Source organism: Mesoplodon mirus, assembly GCF_964341445.2.
Source record: "Mesoplodon mirus genome assembly, chromosome: 19".
Classification (NCBI taxonomy): domain Eukaryota; kingdom Metazoa; phylum Chordata; class Mammalia; order Artiodactyla; family Ziphiidae; genus Mesoplodon; species Mesoplodon mirus.
This window is the reverse complement of record NC_138995.1, coordinates 2,263,467-2,279,925: the sequence shown is the minus strand read 5'-3', so window position 1 is coordinate 2,279,925 and position 16,459 is coordinate 2,263,467. Positions and strand designations below refer to the sequence as shown.

At 50.3% G+C, this 16,459-nt stretch overlaps 1 protein-coding gene across 1 annotated transcript in view; it reads right to left on the bottom strand.

Annotated features, from left to right (window-relative positions):
- Window positions 1–231: 231 nt before the first annotated feature.
- Window positions 232–16,459, bottom strand: part of ZCCHC14 (zinc finger CCHC-type containing 14) — a 58,285-nt gene continuing 42,057 nt past the window's right edge. Inside the window, exons 4-13 of the mRNA XM_082607565.1 lie at window positions 13,430–13,501; window positions 10,669–10,778; window positions 9,830–9,924; window positions 9,694–9,748; window positions 8,391–8,670; window positions 6,818–6,909; window positions 6,386–6,513; window positions 5,001–5,141; window positions 3,477–4,916; window positions 232–2,335 (exon numbers count right to left, since the gene is read on the bottom strand). Of these exons, the coding sequence (XP_082463691.1) occupies window positions 2,280–2,335; window positions 3,477–4,916; window positions 5,001–5,141; window positions 6,386–6,513; window positions 6,818–6,909; window positions 8,391–8,670; window positions 9,694–9,748; window positions 9,830–9,924; window positions 10,669–10,778; window positions 13,430–13,501 (2,469 nt within the window). The 3' untranslated portion in view covers window positions 232–2,279. The remainder of the gene's footprint in view (window positions 2,336–3,476; window positions 4,917–5,000; window positions 5,142–6,385; window positions 6,514–6,817; window positions 6,910–8,390; window positions 8,671–9,693; window positions 9,749–9,829; window positions 9,925–10,668; window positions 10,779–13,429; window positions 13,502–16,459) is intronic.

Genomic DNA, 16,459 nt, shown 5'->3' with positions numbered 1-16,459 from the left:
TGACTGGAACACAGCCACACAATGTCTGAACTTATTTCCCTCAATTTGAACGTCATACTTCAAATTGAAGTTTGTTTAAATTTTTTGTCGTATTGAACGCTAACCTCTAATATTAAAACAGTTATAAGGGTAACAACAGACACACTTTCATTCCCCAATACTGACCACTAAAACAAAAAACCTAAATATGATTTTTTTCTTTTGTTATGAGACAGTTTTCAACAATTTCACTGCGTTGAAATAGGATTTATTTAAAATAGTTCTTTGTTTAAAAAACCAAAAGTTTTAAAAGTTTGGCTTTCAGCACATATCCAGGCCACTGCAACGGCCTTCAGAAATATTAAAATCGTAAACATCAATGAACACCCTAAGTCTTCCTTTAACATAATATGACAAGTTCCAGTCTAGTACTCTTTAAGGCAAAGTTGTGTCAGTTCTCGTAATTCTGACATCTTGTAGTGTTTATAATTTAAGAGATCAATGTAACATTCCCCCAAAATGCTGTTGTAAGCATCATCATTACTTCAAAACTGTGTGTAATACTGTGTACCAGGAAGAGAGAGAAGAATACAGAGGTCTGTCAATTCTGCATTGCATAGAAATAAAACTCTACTAAAATAAAACTCTTAAAAACGCTACTAAAAGCCTTTCATAAAAAAATGTAACAACTTTCTGCTTTAGTTCCCATGAAGCAGGAAACTGATCTCAAAATTTGAAGCCTTACATCACAATGCCTCAAATTCTACGGTATTCTTTTGATTTACACCAATTTTACATGAGGCTGATTGTCCCATTTTAAGAGTGGTCTGAGTATTGTGATTTTCTTTTTTTAAATAAATATTCAGCTGGAATATCCCTGGGCAAGGCCTTACCAATCAATATTTTAATATTGAAGGCTTTAGCATTTAAAACGATATTGTTTGAGCAGAAAATTCCCTTTAGCCTTGAGGCTTCAAGTCCCTAACTTTCGGACCAAAAGCTATCATTGCAATGGGGTGAAACTGAGAGCTGTGTGGTGGACTTTATTTCCCACCTTGGTAAAACTAGACTTCTGCAGATCTTGTAGCTCTGTCCTGTCCGTGTATTCTCTTTCAGAGTCTTACCACTTTCTATTGTAGTTTTCCGGGTAATTTTTAACGGAACTAACTATTGATACACGGCCTAATACAAAAGAAGTTGACAGGAGAAAATTTCAAATCGTTTGCTCAGAGATTATAAATGGACTGTATTATTGTTGTTGAAATGTCTGTCTCAAGTGTGAATCCGTTAGCAGTGAGCCTTGGGGTCCTTGGGAGGTCCGTGGGAGATACAAGAACTTGCAAACTTGGCTAAGGATGTGCAACATCCATCAGTGCCGCCCACGAGGTGTGCCGCTATCGCGTCTCTGCCAGAGTTCCTCCGTGGTGGAAGACGACAGGACTCAAGGCTCGGGAGGGCTGGGAAGGAAGGTGTCCTCAAAGCTTTGACTACTAGGGATTCTCTGGGACTTGGACCCTTTTAGAAATCACGTTGTTGCAAGTAACTATTTCTATTTAACAATGTAGTTTAAATTTATTTGCAGGAAAAACAAAAAAAAAAACCCTGAAACTGCTGCAAGTGCTTTGAAGGAGGGAAGGAAGCACTCAAATCCCCGTTGTGTACTGAATCATGTAGCCTGCTGGTGCGGACTCTAGAAACGGAGTCTCTGAGCATCTTGCACTGACTGGTCTCAGGGAGTTTGCCTCCCAGAACTGCAGAAATCGACATCAGTTTACATCCTTCGGTAGTGCAATCCTTAAAAAGCCCAGAGGTTAGTGCCTAACCACTTTAAGAACGCAACAGAACAGAACAGAACAGAACAAAGGCGACATTTTCCCTCACCAGGGGTGTCAAGAGTCCGACTGGTAGAACTCCACTTGGAGAACTCCGACCTTCAGTTTCTCGATTCCAACCTCACGTAGCTGCCCTGGAATTACGTGTGAGCCTAGAAGGACCAATTACGGCAATGCTCTTCAGGAGACGGGAGGCCTCTGCATTGCAACCAAGGGTGGAGGTGGCCAATTTTCACCCACAGTGGAGATACCCACTAGGCCAGTCCTGACATCAAGCTCCCGTCTAGGATTTTGGCAATAAAACTGAGTTTGATGCATTCCTACGCTAGGTTTTCTATCCAGTCTAGTAAAGTAAAGCACCTTTGGATTAAAAATATTGAGCTCAACAGCAACTAGACTTCTCAGTTTTGTATTTAATTTTCCTTAGGTCTCCATGGCTTAATAGTGTTCTGTTGCCAGAGAAAAATATCAATCTGTGGAGTCCAGACTTTCTGCTGGAGGGGCATATTTCAACCTAAAAGTACCTAGAGAGGGGAAAAAAAAGAGATCAAATTTGAATCACCATAGAATTACTGCCATGATCTGTCCAAAGTTATTTCCAGAGTCACTGGTCAAGATCTGGGTGCTGGGAATCTAGACCACCTGTTCTGACCACTCCCAACTCCCCTGGCTCCACCCCGCAAACTGGACGTTATCTTAACAAGTTTATCAAATCAGAGAAGGGTTGAAAAAGACTGAAGAGTTCCCAGTCTGTTTCTTCATCCTTTGGGAGCTCAGACAGCACAGAATTGGCCCCCTTCCTTGGGACAGGGCAAGGGAGGCCTGGCCGCCACCACAGGCCTCTGGGCTCGCTGCGTCAGGAGATGCAGCACCACCTCTATCAACGGGGGAGGGGGCGCGGCCACAGCCCACAGTCACTCCACCTGCCACCAGACCTGATTCCAAGTTGTCTGTAAAGCTCTCCAGGTGACTAAGGGGCACAGGCAGGTCTGGAACAACCCTCAAAAGTCTCCAGAAAGCAAGTGGCTGACTATCCGAGGTCGCACAGTGAGCAGTCGCAGGCTGGGGCCAGTTTTCCCAATGCCCAGCCTAATTTTTCCAAGAAAAACAGCAAGAACAAGCCTGGTGTGGTAACGACAGCAGACACACACTTGACTAAAGGAGACAAGAAAGAGCAGCAAAGGGGGAAGGAAGAAGATGCAGCACAGAGAGTGAGGACACCACGTAGCCGCCACACAACACCCACGGCCATGGCCACTGCCACTCTAGACGGGGGAAGAGAAGCGGGGACAGCGAGTTCCACCTGTAGCGCCTGAACTCACATGCCACGCCCTCGGTTCTCAGTTAAAACACCGGCGGTGGCACGAAATCACCCATGCTTCCTCCCCAGTCACGTGGCACAAAATAACAGACCAAGGAGCCACTGGGCCACAGCCAGCTAGCCACACTCTAAAATGAGGAGCAGGCTGAAATCACAAAGACAGTCTCAGAACCAAAGCAGCCCTTCTGGGGGCTGCACGGCCCATCAAGAGTTTCGTGCTTTTTCAGAGAGCATTTGAAAAACCATTTCTTGCTTGCTTTAAAAAAAAAAAAAAAAGGAAGTTGACTATTACTTTCACAGAAAGGACACTCCTGTCTGGAGCGCTCCACCTCGGGGGCCTTTACCTTGCCGGTTGAAGTCCATGGACGGCTGCTTGCAGTCCTGAGCGCGGTGACCGGTGGCCCCACAGTTGTAACACGACAGATTCCCGCTCTTTTTGTGACTGGAGCCGTTGCTACTGCCCACCAGGCCCTGGGCCTGGTAGACGCCCGCCGCCCCCATGAAGTTCTGCGCGGGCGGGACGGTGAAGGCCGACTGGCCGCCCAGCACGGGCTCGGGGCCCACGCCGCTGCCGTAGGGCGAGTGCACGACCGGGAAGGCGCCGCCGCCGTACTGCTGGGCGCCCACGTAGCCACTGCCGCACAGGGGGCTGAAGGGCAGGAACGGGAAGGGGAAGACGGACGGCCCCGAGAACGGGTGCTGGAAGTAGTTGGCGTAGCTGACAGTTAGGCCGCTCGAGCCGCAGCTCCCGCTGCAGCCGCAGGACGTGCACACGACGCAGCCAGGGGGCGGGGCGGGCGCGGGCTGCTGCTGATGGTGGTGGTGGTGGTGGTGGCTCTGGGCCGAGGCGGGGAGGTTTCCGGGGGAGCCGCCGCCGCCGCCGCCGTAGAAGCTGCTTTCGGGGACCGAGGAGAGCGCGGGGCTGGAGCTGGGGGCGGGGCAGCTGGGCACGGTGGCCATGCTGGCGAAGGACGTGGCGGGGTGGCTACCGGCAGAGGCAGTGCTGCCGTTTGCGCAGAAGCTGCCCTGCAGGGGGCCCACGGGCCCACTGCTCACCGCAGAGAAGGCAGCTTTGGTGCTGGCTGTGTACAGGGCACCCCGAGGGTTTACTGTGGCAGGGGGCACGCTGGTCTGCACGTTGCCGGAACAGGAGGTTTGCCCAGGCACGGCAGAATCTGCAGGGACAGGCGAGGACACCAGGAGTTTGACGGGTGGCCGAGCCACGTGGAAGACGGTGCTGGAGGTCCGTGCGGCAGCAGTGCCGGTCTCCACCGCCAGGGCCGGCTGCTGTGCCGGCTTCAGCACCCTGTCGAGGGCGGACGCGTGGACGACTGTGGTGCGGGGACCAAAGGGGACGGTGGGCGGCACAGAGCTGCTCTCGGTGAGGCCAGAAAGGGCCTGCATGGGCTGGTGGGGGGCGGACGCGGGCAGCGTGTCCGTCATGCTGCTGCCAAAGCTCTTGTCCGCTTTGATGCCGCTTCTTGGTCCAGAGACTTTACTGCGCTCCTCGAGAGACAGCAGCGAGTGCACAGAGGACGAGAGGAGCTTCATGTCCGCGCCCCCCCTTTCCGCCTTGTGCACAGAGTTCAGCATCCGGATGGGCGCGATGTGCGAGGCCGCCGTCATCATCTGCGGGGGCAGCGGGTGGTGGCCCGACGGATTGGAGCCTGCTTCGTTCTGCACGGGGAGGACCTGGGCTGTGGGCCTGGCGGAGCTCGAAGTGAAATGGTTCAGCAGCATCACCGGCTTCTCCTTGTCAGAGCCCTCCAAGTGGATCTCCACACCTAGAGGGGTGGAAACAGCGTCAGCCCGGCTTCCACAGACCAGGGCGCGGGCGGCACGGCGCGAGCCGCGCGGGGCGTCCTTACGTCTGTCGTTCTCCTCCGCGCTGTCCGAGCTCTCTTCCCGGGCCTGCACGCCCATCGGGCTCGGCGAGGAGCTGGAACACTCGGAGGAGCTGCCTTCCCGGGCCGTCTGGTGCGGGGTCTGCGCCACCTCCACCCGCAGCGCTGCGGACAAGGCACAGGTGACGGCCCAAAGGTGGCACCAAGGTCCACGAGCCGCGGGACACCGACGGGGGCTGAGCCAGCCAGCGCCGACCGCGCCCTCCTCTCCCACCCACATGCATGCCTATCGGGCTCCTCAGCAATCCCAAGGAGCCAGGTCCTGTCCTGTCCCTATTCATACAGGGCTGAGGCTCACAAGCTCGCCAGGCAGCAGACACACACGTGGCCGTGCGCTCAGCCTCCCCAAGCAAACGCTGCAGGACAGGAGAAGGATCCCCAAACCACTGGGTGCTACAACAGCCTACCTCCACAAACAGAGACCTCCGTTTTCTGAGGCCCAGGGACATAAGACCTTTTCAGTCAAATAAGCACTGAAAAGATGGACTGACGTTTTTTCTTCCTGGTTTACTGTCACTCTTGATATTTCTAGTGCGTGAGGAAAACAGCAGAACAGCTGTTGCCGTGGTCCTCCAGCTCCTACCGAGGAGAGGACGGCAGGCAGCAGAGGAGGAAGGCTGGTGGTGCGGCATCAAGGACGTCAGGACGGACCTGCAGGGCGACGGCCTAAAGCCACCTCTCCGCACCTGCCACGGTCGGGGGGGGGGGCGGGGGGAGAGGTTTTCATCTATTTTGCACGCTTCCTACTGTTTCCCTTTCGCCAGAGCAGTTTCTGGGTCTAATGCTTTTGCCCAAACCACTTCAGGCGAGTCACCAGTCTCCAGCTTCTAACCCAAATGTCCCTTCTATTTTCCTGTCGCAGAAACTATAAAAGCTAAAATAATGAAAAGTAACTCTTAAGTACGAGAAAATGGAAACAGAAAAGTCCCCATTTTGGGACTTCCGTGGTGGCTCAGTGGTCAAGAGTCCACCTGCCAATGCAGGGGACACGGGTTCAAGCCCTGGTCAGGGAACTAAGATCCCACATGCCGCGGAGCAACTAAGCCCATGCACCACAACTACTGAGCCCACGAACCTAGAGCCCGTGCTCTGCAACAAGAGAAGCCACTGCAATGAGAAGCCCACGCACCACAACGAAGAGTGGCCCCCGCTCGCCGCAACTAGAGAAAGCCCACGAGCAGCAACGAGGACCCGACACAGCCAAAAGTTAAATAAATGAATTTAAAAATAAACTAAAATAATGAAAAGTAACTCTAAGCACTAGAAAACAGAAAGGGAAAAGGGGCGTGACCTGTGGCCTGGCCCTCCTCCGAAGGGTCCCAGGTTCAGGCGCGCCCGGCCCCACCCACCTGCAGCATGGCTGCTTCGCACCGGCTGCACAGGCCCCACGTGGCTGGTGGGGGGAACGCGGGCCACTCCGCTGCTGCTGACTGGGGGAGGGGCCGAAGGGTTCAGGCACCGTTTCTCTGACTTCTCCCTGTGCGACAGGAAAGCACACCAACAAGCGCGCGTTCAGTTCTGCTGCGGAGCCTCTCCGTGCTTCACAGGCTCTACTCAAGACGGGTGATTGCCATCCAAATAATCTCCAGGGCGGAAGATAACGCATCCTGACTTGTCAGATTCACTCTAAAGGGTCCTTCCTCGCAAACCAAAGCCACATTTGTAGAATTTTAAGAGCATTAATTAAGGTTTGATAAGCAATCAGCAGTAATAAGTCCTAGCATCTGTTCCGCATGTTAGAAACTAAAATGAAGATACATTTCGTAAACAATCTCACTCACTTCTCCAGCTCCAGTTGAGTCTTGAGTTTTTTCTTTGCTCCCATGGTGAGGGATTCAAATTTATTTAGATCTTCTTCCGTAAGGCTCAGAAACTTCCACAGAAGAAACAAATTACAAAGTTTGAGAATTAATTAGGATTCTGAAAACAAAGAACTTGGAGTTTAATTTCATAAATGTATTCTACCTCTAGGATATGTAAACAGATCAAACTTAAGTAGATAATAAAAGACTGGGGAACACTGTAAAACATTTACTTGCTAAATGACTTGGTGTCCAGGGTCCAAAATATAAGACGCTCATTGTGCGTCTGAGGGTCACGAGCTGTGTCCACTGAGCCTTCAGCACAGGCGTCTGAGTGACAGCTGGGTGAAGACTGGGCACCTGGAAGGTCCGTGCTATGCGGGCAGGAGACTGAGACAGTGTTCTGCGTCTCAACTGCTGCAGAGATGCAGCGGGTGGAAGCGTCTCCCCTCCCGGGGCTCTCCCTCCAACAGACAGGAGCAGTCTTCTTTAGTGGCTCTTTTTTCTTGAGATCATGGTCATTTTAGGGACAACAGCAACTTTGCTGGGTAGCCAGTGATCCAGAAAAGTAGGTGCCATCCAGACTAAACGGTGACCTAACCCATGGCCTCATACTAAGAAAAACGATGATACTTGGTTCTCACAACGGTCCATAACATGATCTGTGATCTTAGCCTTTTCAACTCATACATTACGCTAAAACTTTTAAAACTGATCATGACCAAAGTTAGTAAAATCTGTTGTTTTTAAGACTTGTGAATCCTAAACTGAGAGTGTTGAAAATTTACTTAAAATGTGTTTTTTATTAGCAGTAAAAGCTTGATTTCTAGATTCTTCAATTGCAGATTTCTGGACAAATGAAACATTTGCAGAGATAAAAGGCACCAAGTCACTTTATCCAGCAGGGGGAGCTCAGAGTTCAAACATCACATACAGGTCTGATTTACTTTTACCAGTGACACTGAAACTTAAGAAATTTCAGAATTTTTTTAACAGTGAAAAAATGTTCCTTGTCAATACTGTACTGTAAAAGATAACTGCTATGTAGGATTGCTTGAAAGACATAAAATTCATCTATTCCTTTAGCTCTAGGAGGCTATATGAAGGCAGGTCATCAGACAACCCTTTTGCACTGGGCTCTTGTAAAAGGCTGCGCTGAGGGGCGTCTAAGAAAGGGGGACGCGGGGCCCACAATTCACTACCTCTACCCACTGAAGGGCTGCTGGAGACATAGCCCTCAGTCACAGACAGTGAGTGTCTCGTTTGGGAAGACCCCAAACTATCTTAAGAAAGCTGTTTGTTTACAAACAACTGTGATCCAGCTTTTGCTTCAGCTGCAGGTAGCCTCCAAATTCAAATCCATGGCCCCTCCAGCAAGCTCACAGGACTTGTGGGGACACGCATCTGCAGGTGTTAAGGACCAGGTGGTATGACCTCCACGACACATACACTGCAGAAACCCAACTCAGTTCCTCCAGGAATGAGGTCCACAGAATGACGGGTTACCTGAGACAACAAGCACATTCCCCCTGCCTGCTAGTAACCAACGTACCTTCTCCATCGTGAGCTGTTTAAAGACGGGGTAGTACTTGTGCAAACGCAGTTTCCGAAGCCAGTCTAAAATCCCATTTTGCTCCTGGGTCTGCGGGGCCTGCAGGCTAGAAGGCATCAAGATAGCGGGCGAGCTGTCCATCGGGGTCCGGTAGGCCAGAGCTGAGCCGGCACCCGCCGCGTGCGAGCAGTGGGGCAAGGCAGACGTGCTGGCCGAGTGCTGCACGTGATGCTGGGCGCCGCCCTGAGAGGACGGGATGCCGGCCACTCCGCACACAGGCCTGCGAGGACAGCAGACAGGTAGCTTTCAAAGACCATGGCCTCCACCGAGGACCAGCTCCTACAGCCTGGACTGCATCTGCAGCCACGTCCACTGCTGGCGCCAGAGCTACTGCCAACACCACCCTGGGGTGAACGTCTGTAGGCGTGGACGTGTGCATGCACGGACGTGTATGTACCCATCTCGATGCTGCGCTTGAGTACGTGTGTACATATTATATATATATATACACGTCTGTGTGTCACCACCAGACTTTTGGCTTTGCTGCCTAGTTTCTTTCTGTTGCTTCTATCACAGGATGATACTGATAATCATATATTAAAACCAACTCCAAAATCTTTAATATTCAAATTAATTGTTTTTTTGAAAAGTAAATTCTAGAAAGCTGAAGGAGCAAAAGCATCACTCTCTGTCCCTGCCCCTTCCACACTAAACTGCAAACTGACATATTCCATGTTTACACACTCCAGGTAGAGGGTGAAGAAAGTCAGCACCTTCAAAGACCTCATTACCTGACTAGAGCTCACAGAACCATGTGTGTGTGCACGTGCACGCGTGTACACACCGTCTGTGATGTTAGCCCATTTTAATGTTGGCTGTCAGTCCAGATGTGCAGTCTGTCTGTCACCCGAGCACTGCCACCATCACTGTCGGGCCCCGTGCTGGCAGAGGGACCTCTAGAGCAGCGACTCTGGCCCTTCATGGGCTTAATCACTCCCCAGGAGCTTGTAAAAATGAAGATTCTCAGAAATTTTGGTTTCCTAGAATGTGCAGGGCCCAGTAACTGGCATTTGCAATAAGGGTCTTTGGGAATTCTAATTCCAGGGGCTCAGAGAACCACTTTTTTTTTTTTTAAGAAATCAAAAAGTGGATTATCTCTATCCAATTCTTCTCTCAATATTATTATTCAAGACTAAGATCAAGAATGACTTAAACTCTAGAAACAACTATTTACACAAAATGAAAAGTAAGCTCTGTAACAAGGCTGACTGGAAATGTGTTGGTTACATGGTAGAAGTCTCACCTTCCAGACACGCCCATCATGGTACCAACTTTAGACAGGGAAGGGTTGCCAGGACCTACAAGTTAAAATAGATATAATTTATTTACAGATCACAAAAATGTTTCTACTTTTATTGAATTATATTTTACAAACTCACTTGGACTTTGAAGCTGTTGGATGGGAGATGAAGTGCTGAAAAATTTCTTAACATAGTCATTTTTTAATATGTGAGAAGGTAAAGAAGCCAAATACCTAGAAATGAAACAGAGTGGTTTTATCAGCATTAAAACGTGTTACCAAAAAGCAACTGGGAGAGAAATTTTAATTTTCAATTAAGAGATATATATAGCAGAGGAAAACTAAACAGAAGTGCCTTAACCTATATTTTTCTTGCTTTATTCAGTTTCATTCTTAGTATGATTCATACTGTTTCGTGGTGCCCCTTTCCTTATTTACACTGTATTACACTGTATGAATCGAGTCTTTCAGGGCCCACGACCTGGGCCATGAGCACAACTGGGGCCGTCACAGCTGCTGTGTGGCACTCTGATGTCGGCCCCAGTCCCTGGGGCCCTCTGTGCGCATGTACAAGACCAACGCGCCAGGACGTCATCAAGGGTCCAGAGCCACTGGGCCCAGGAGACTTTTTATTAGGTCCTCATTTTATCCTTTCAACTACAGGACAGAAGCAGATTTTATTTCATTAAGACCGTCAAAATTACATTAAATGGTGGCATACACTTTGAAATTCCTTCACTTATATATTCTCAAAATCATGCCTAGATTATTAAGATCCTTCAAATTCTCCATAACTGATGAAAATCCCTAGAGGCAAACAGGAGACCTGAACCATCCAGACCACATGTCACCTGAGGAGCCCCTCAGACGACTAGGCAGCTCACGTGTGGCCCCGCCCACACTGCAGAGGGCCATCGGCTGCTGCAGCACCGCAGAGGGGCTGCTGGCCGTGGCCTTGGGTGGGCTGAGGAGCATTACCTCAGGTCCGCTTCCAGATCCATGTGGTTTCGCTCTACATAAAATGAATCTGGGCCAGCTAAGCAAGGAATGAATTTCTCCAAATTTTCTTCAGGATACAGCTGAGATAACTGAAAGACGAAAAGGCACAGGAAGTATGTCAAAATTCATCTTACAGAACCACAACTCCTCACTGTGGGAAACCCTTGGGCAGGTACTGGCTGCCAACACCTGCTGCTGTGATTCTGGGAGCCACCTGGGGTTCTCGGTCCAGTTGGGATGCGGAAAGCAACAACCCACTACAACATCAAGAAGAAGATCAACACCCCGCACAGCTGTGCCTGCTCTTGAGCCCAGCAGAGGGCTGAGCTGCAAGGCCACCATGTGAACCGAATTCCAAGAGGGACCTGCCCCTCTGAGGACAGGGTACGTGAACTGTCTCAGCCGTGGCAGAGCCTGGGAGAGAGATGGCTGCCATACAAGCAGGTAGAAGAGATCGGCTGGGATGAGCACATCGCCACAGGCTGAGTGTGCATCAGACAGCAGTCAGCCCGGAGCCCAGATACAGGGGGCCTGTGTCCTCATTCCCGAGCTCCCTTCCACAGGCGGGGAGGCTGGAGAGAGTCTGCACAGGTGGCACAGGGGTGGGGCAGCTGCCCCTGGGGGTGAGGCTGGAAACCCCATGCCTTTCCCTGGAGGCTGCTCTCAATCCAAAGCAAAAAGCCCGTAACCCGCTGGGGAAGGGACGAGATTGCTCGTGCTCCCAGAGCTCAAGCAAAACCCCCCATTTCTGGGGGGTGAGGCAGAATGCCTTCGTGCCTCTGGAGGAGGAGGAGAAAGTCCTCCCGGCACCAGGTCACAGGCAGAGATAACCTGCTTCTCAGGGAAGATAAAAACAAAACCCCTCTGGCCCCAAGGAAGGGGCAAGAAGCCCTCCTGAGCCGAGTCAGCTGCTGCTGGGGAAGGAAGGGGCAGGGATGCTGAGAAAGGCCCCCCATGACCCTGTGGCTAGAGCTGAGGCTGCACCAGGAGGACGGGGAACCGCTCGACCCTCACCGCACGTCTATCACCAGGCAACATGTAACAGCAGTCTCCCCAGGGAGGGAGGAGTCAACGGAGCAGGGAGATCCCCTCTGTGCCACAGGTGAAGCAAGACCACTCCAGGCTCCTCTCAAGGCTCAGGGACCAGCAGGCCTCCCTGGAGGAACCTGAGGCCTGAGGTGCAACAGCAAAACCCCACCGGCTCTGCTCCTGGTGAGACCAGCCCGAAGCCCCACCGCTGGTCGGACGGATGCAGCAGCAGGCCCGTTTCCAGGCCAGCGTCTAGACATGACGTCTAACGTCCAGTCAAAATTTATAAGATAAAAAAGAGGGGGGACTCTATTGTCAAGATAATCATCGGAACCGGACTGGAAAATAACCCAGATGTTGGCACTATCAGACAAGGACTTGAAAATAACTGTGCTTAACATACTATAGGACTTCGTTTAAAAAAATGAACAACATGCATGAACAAGTGGGAAACTTCACCAGAGAGATGGAGACTTTATTAAAAGACGTATCAAACAGAAAAGCTACAGAAAACAAAAGAACCAAAACCCCCAAAACCATGGTACTAGAGATGAAGAATTCAGCTCATCAGCAACCTGGACAGAGCTGAGGAGAAACGTTAAGTAAACCTGAAGACAGGGTCAAGTACACATAACTCAAGGCCCAGGAGAAGAGAGAGTGGGGCAGAAGAAATATTTGAAGAGATAATGGACAAGAATTTTCCAAAACTACTGAAAGACAGCAAGGCAGATACCAGGAAGGGCAGAGAACCCAAAGCCAGGTGAGTGTCAGCCACTGCAAGCACCCAGACAAAAGAGTGGCAAGGTCCGCCAGCATCAGCGGAGTCCAGACAGGCGCTTTTTCACAAGACAGGAGGACAGGCACAAAGGAGAGGAGATCCAGTGCTCTAAGTGGTGCAGAGGAAACAGGGAACCCCCGGGGAGGATCAGTAATCAAGCCTAGAAAGCACGGCGCTGGGGCGTCCTTCAGTGTATGGCAGGCCTAAGTAAGAGGCACACTCAAACAACTGCCCAAGCTTCTCAAGCAGGATCCATCAACTCGATCTTCTCCTACAGGATTATATCCTTAATTTTGTAATCAAATTGCAAGCCACACTTTGGAGACACTTCAGCTATGTTATTCCACACAACAAAGGTGACTACTTCAGCTGCACAATTGCGGCAAAGATAGTGGTTCACTGCTCTGGTACAGGCCAGGCCAGGGGACTTTAGACACACAGGTGTGTACGTATATAACACGTGTACATGGGGGTAAAGAGGTAATTCTTTAGTAGTGCAGCTTGTTCAAGTGATATTTGTTGAATCAATTTGAAACCAAACAGGTTGTACATCATCTGTATTTCAATTTTAAAAAATAAAAACAAACAGGAAAATTCAATATGTAAACGGAATAAGGTGGAAAAAGGTGAAGTGTCTGCCCACTGCCGCCACGTGAGCCCCTCCCTCAGCCTCGGCCGAGCTGTAACAACCACCACCAGCCAAACACCCCTTGGGCGCCTTCACACTCACATCTTTCTGTCCCATCTCGTTCTCCGCAACCAGGAGTGTGGACCGTGGCCCTGAGGACCACTCGCCCTGTTGGAGCACGAAGCCCCGGCACTGCACTCACTGCACCCGCTGAAGGCCGCAACCACGGAAATTACTTGGCAGTCCAGGGGTCCGTGGGGAATGAGACCCTTTTAATTTTTGTAAGAGCCCTTAAATCACCTTACCTTTGAAATAAATTCAGTCACTTCAGAGGAAGATTTGGTTACTGATGTTATTGAAGAATCAGACCACAAGACCTTAAAAACAAATAAACAAACAAACCTTAAAAACAGACGCCACATACTTAATTCCCAAAACACTTGTCCAGGGATTCGTGGCCGGTACAGGCGCGGTAGTGGGACGAGCCCTAGTGCGCCTCTTGCATGGAGCGTTTACCTACCCCTCGGCTTGTTACAGAAAGAATGTTCACGTAACTCAAGTCCATTAACGCTTAACTTCCTGTTTTGCGCAATTATTCAGAGATCAGTGTATCACTCAAGCGTGGAGCCTAAGGCTGCTCCTCAAAGCGTTAGAAAGTCCCTGACGACCCCGACTGCGAGTACGTGTGTGAGCACATCATCCTCACGTGGACCTCCTCTGTTCAGGTCAGTCTACGCAACTGTGGATGCGGAATCAAGAAATTACCAGAAATGACCTCATCCCAACAGTAAGGACTCCATACATGTTCAGTGCTGGGGGCGTGCTGACGGGAGGCCAGGTCCCAGCCCTCAGGAATCGGACAGAACTGGTGGGGGGACACAGGCCAGGGCCGTCAGTACCAGAATAGCGGGGAGCATCCTCCATCGCAGGGGGCGGGGGGAGAATGCAGGGAGAAAACACCAGAAAGGTCTTTCTGGAAGTTCTACAAAGCCCGGTGTGTCTGTTTTTTCCTACGACAACAGCAGGCAGTTTTACTTCATGACTCCACAAACCGACTGTAAGTTCCCCAGGGCAGAGGGCTCTCCTGCACCGAGGAAAGGGTGAGCTGAACTCAGAAGGCGCGAGGACGACAGAGGGGACAGGATGAGAGGGGAGGGAAGCAGGGCCCAGCACAAGAAGGGTTAAACCACGACCGAAGACGTTTACCCTAAAACCCAGAAGCAGCGCTGGCCGATTTCAGGTCGGGAAGTGAAATGACTGAGTGTATTTTATCACCAATAGGAAAGCACTGTATGCACACTGAGTTAGAGAAAGCAGAGGTTGGAGACACCAAACAACTCTGATGCTCTCCTGCCACCCCGCGCTGGCCTTCATCTTCTGAGAAACAGCCAGTCGTGTTTGCTGGCTGACAGTCTCCGGGGCGTCCCTCCTCTGTTGAAATTCACGTGAGTTCCCCTCTGCTCTGGTGGTTCACATCACATAACAATCACTAAGGAATGTTTTTCAAGCCCCCACAAAATACAAGCCAATCAAGGAAAGGGACCTCTCTTCTTCATCTCTAAATTCCCTAGGCCTCCCAGAATTTATCAAGGCAAGTGCTGGCATTTTTAAATGAATGTGCTGTGCCATCCAAAATCTACCTACACTAAAATGAAAGTACCTACACCATTTTTTCTGTCTAAAATAATTAAATCTTTTAACAACACTAAAAAGAAGTTTGGGGAGAGTGAGCTGCTACCCACATAAAACACCAGTAACATCCACGATTAAAGGTGAGAACTTTCTAGCGTTAGATGTACGACCCAAAGTACTGCTGACGTGGTTTTCTAAGTAAAATATGCCGCATGTCACGTGGCACGAACGCACCCTAACCCAACTAAAGCATGAAGTCCAACACCCGAAGGGTGAGCACAGCACGGACACACCATTCTATGCTGAAACAGACAATCTGCTTCCCTGACAATTATATATTTTAAATAGGCACAGCTATTCTAGGTTGTCTGCTCCTGGTATATTTTTCTTTGACTTCCAAAAGGACTTGCTGCTCCAACCAAGGGCAAGGACTGGAAACCAGCAGACTTCAGCAGCACTCCGCTCTGCAGGTGACGCAGGTTGGCCTGACCCAGTCCCCTGAGGCAACCCCCTGACGCAGGTTGGCCTGACCCAGTCCCCTGAGAGGGCGGGCCCCTGGAGGGGCATGGACACGGGAGAGCAGCCTCTCATTGTGCCACGTGCTAGAGACACATGATCTACCACGTCCAAGACAGCACCGATCATAAGCTACCCCGCTGCTGATGTACCACCAAGAAGAAACACTGCCAATCAAATAACGGCACAGTATTTTTCTACCACCCATAGTCGCTCAAAGAGCCACTGAGACCTGCTGAGATGGATTTTAATGTATCTTAAACATACACAAAAAAGCATGGGGACTTCCCTGTGGCACAGTGGTTAAGAATCCGCCTGCCAATGCAGGGGACACGGGTTCGAGCCCTGGTCTGGGAAGACCCACACGCCGCGGAGCAACTAAGCCCATGAGCCACAACTACTGAGCCTGCGCTCTAGAGCCCGCAAGCCACAACTACTGAGCCCACGTGCCACAACTACTGAAGCCCACACGCCTAGAGCCTGTACTCTGCAACAAGAGAAGCCACCTCAATGAGAAGCCCGCGCACTGCAACAAAGACCCAACGCAGCCAAAAAAAAAAAGCACAGTATGCACAGAGTACATAAGAGTACTGAGGATTTCTTCACACTCAGAGTCTAACTCCTCTGACCCATTGTCCGTCTCAGCTCTCAGCACCCTCTGGAGAAGGGGGAGCAGCGTTTTCTTCACTCACACAGGCAGCAGCTCAGGCAAAGGCCCTGCCACTGCTCAGGCCACAGCCCTCACGTGAGCAAGCAGCCCAGTGCCACCAGACCTGCCACCAAACCTCTGAGGAGCTCTGAAGTCGAATACAAGGACAGGCAAAGCAGTCACAAAGAACAAGGCAGCCTGGAGGTGGCATGGACCATGCACTCAAAACTCGTTTTTAAAACTAAAAACTATCAACGATATTCTCAGTGAACTAAGAGCAGAAAGCATTGCCAAGAACAGGATGCTATGAAAAAAGAATTGCCAGGGAACAAGAGGTCTTTGTTGTTAAAAACAGGACAGCAGAAGTGAAAAATTCAATTTAAGAGATGGAAGATGAGGGAATCTTCCATAGGATAGAACAAAAAAGTCAAAGGGAAAGAAAATAGAGGAAAAATAAAAATAAAACAGAGGACCAGTCTTGAGGTCCAACAGGCAGACAGCAGGAGTTCCAAAACAAGAAAACTGAGAAAAACAGGAC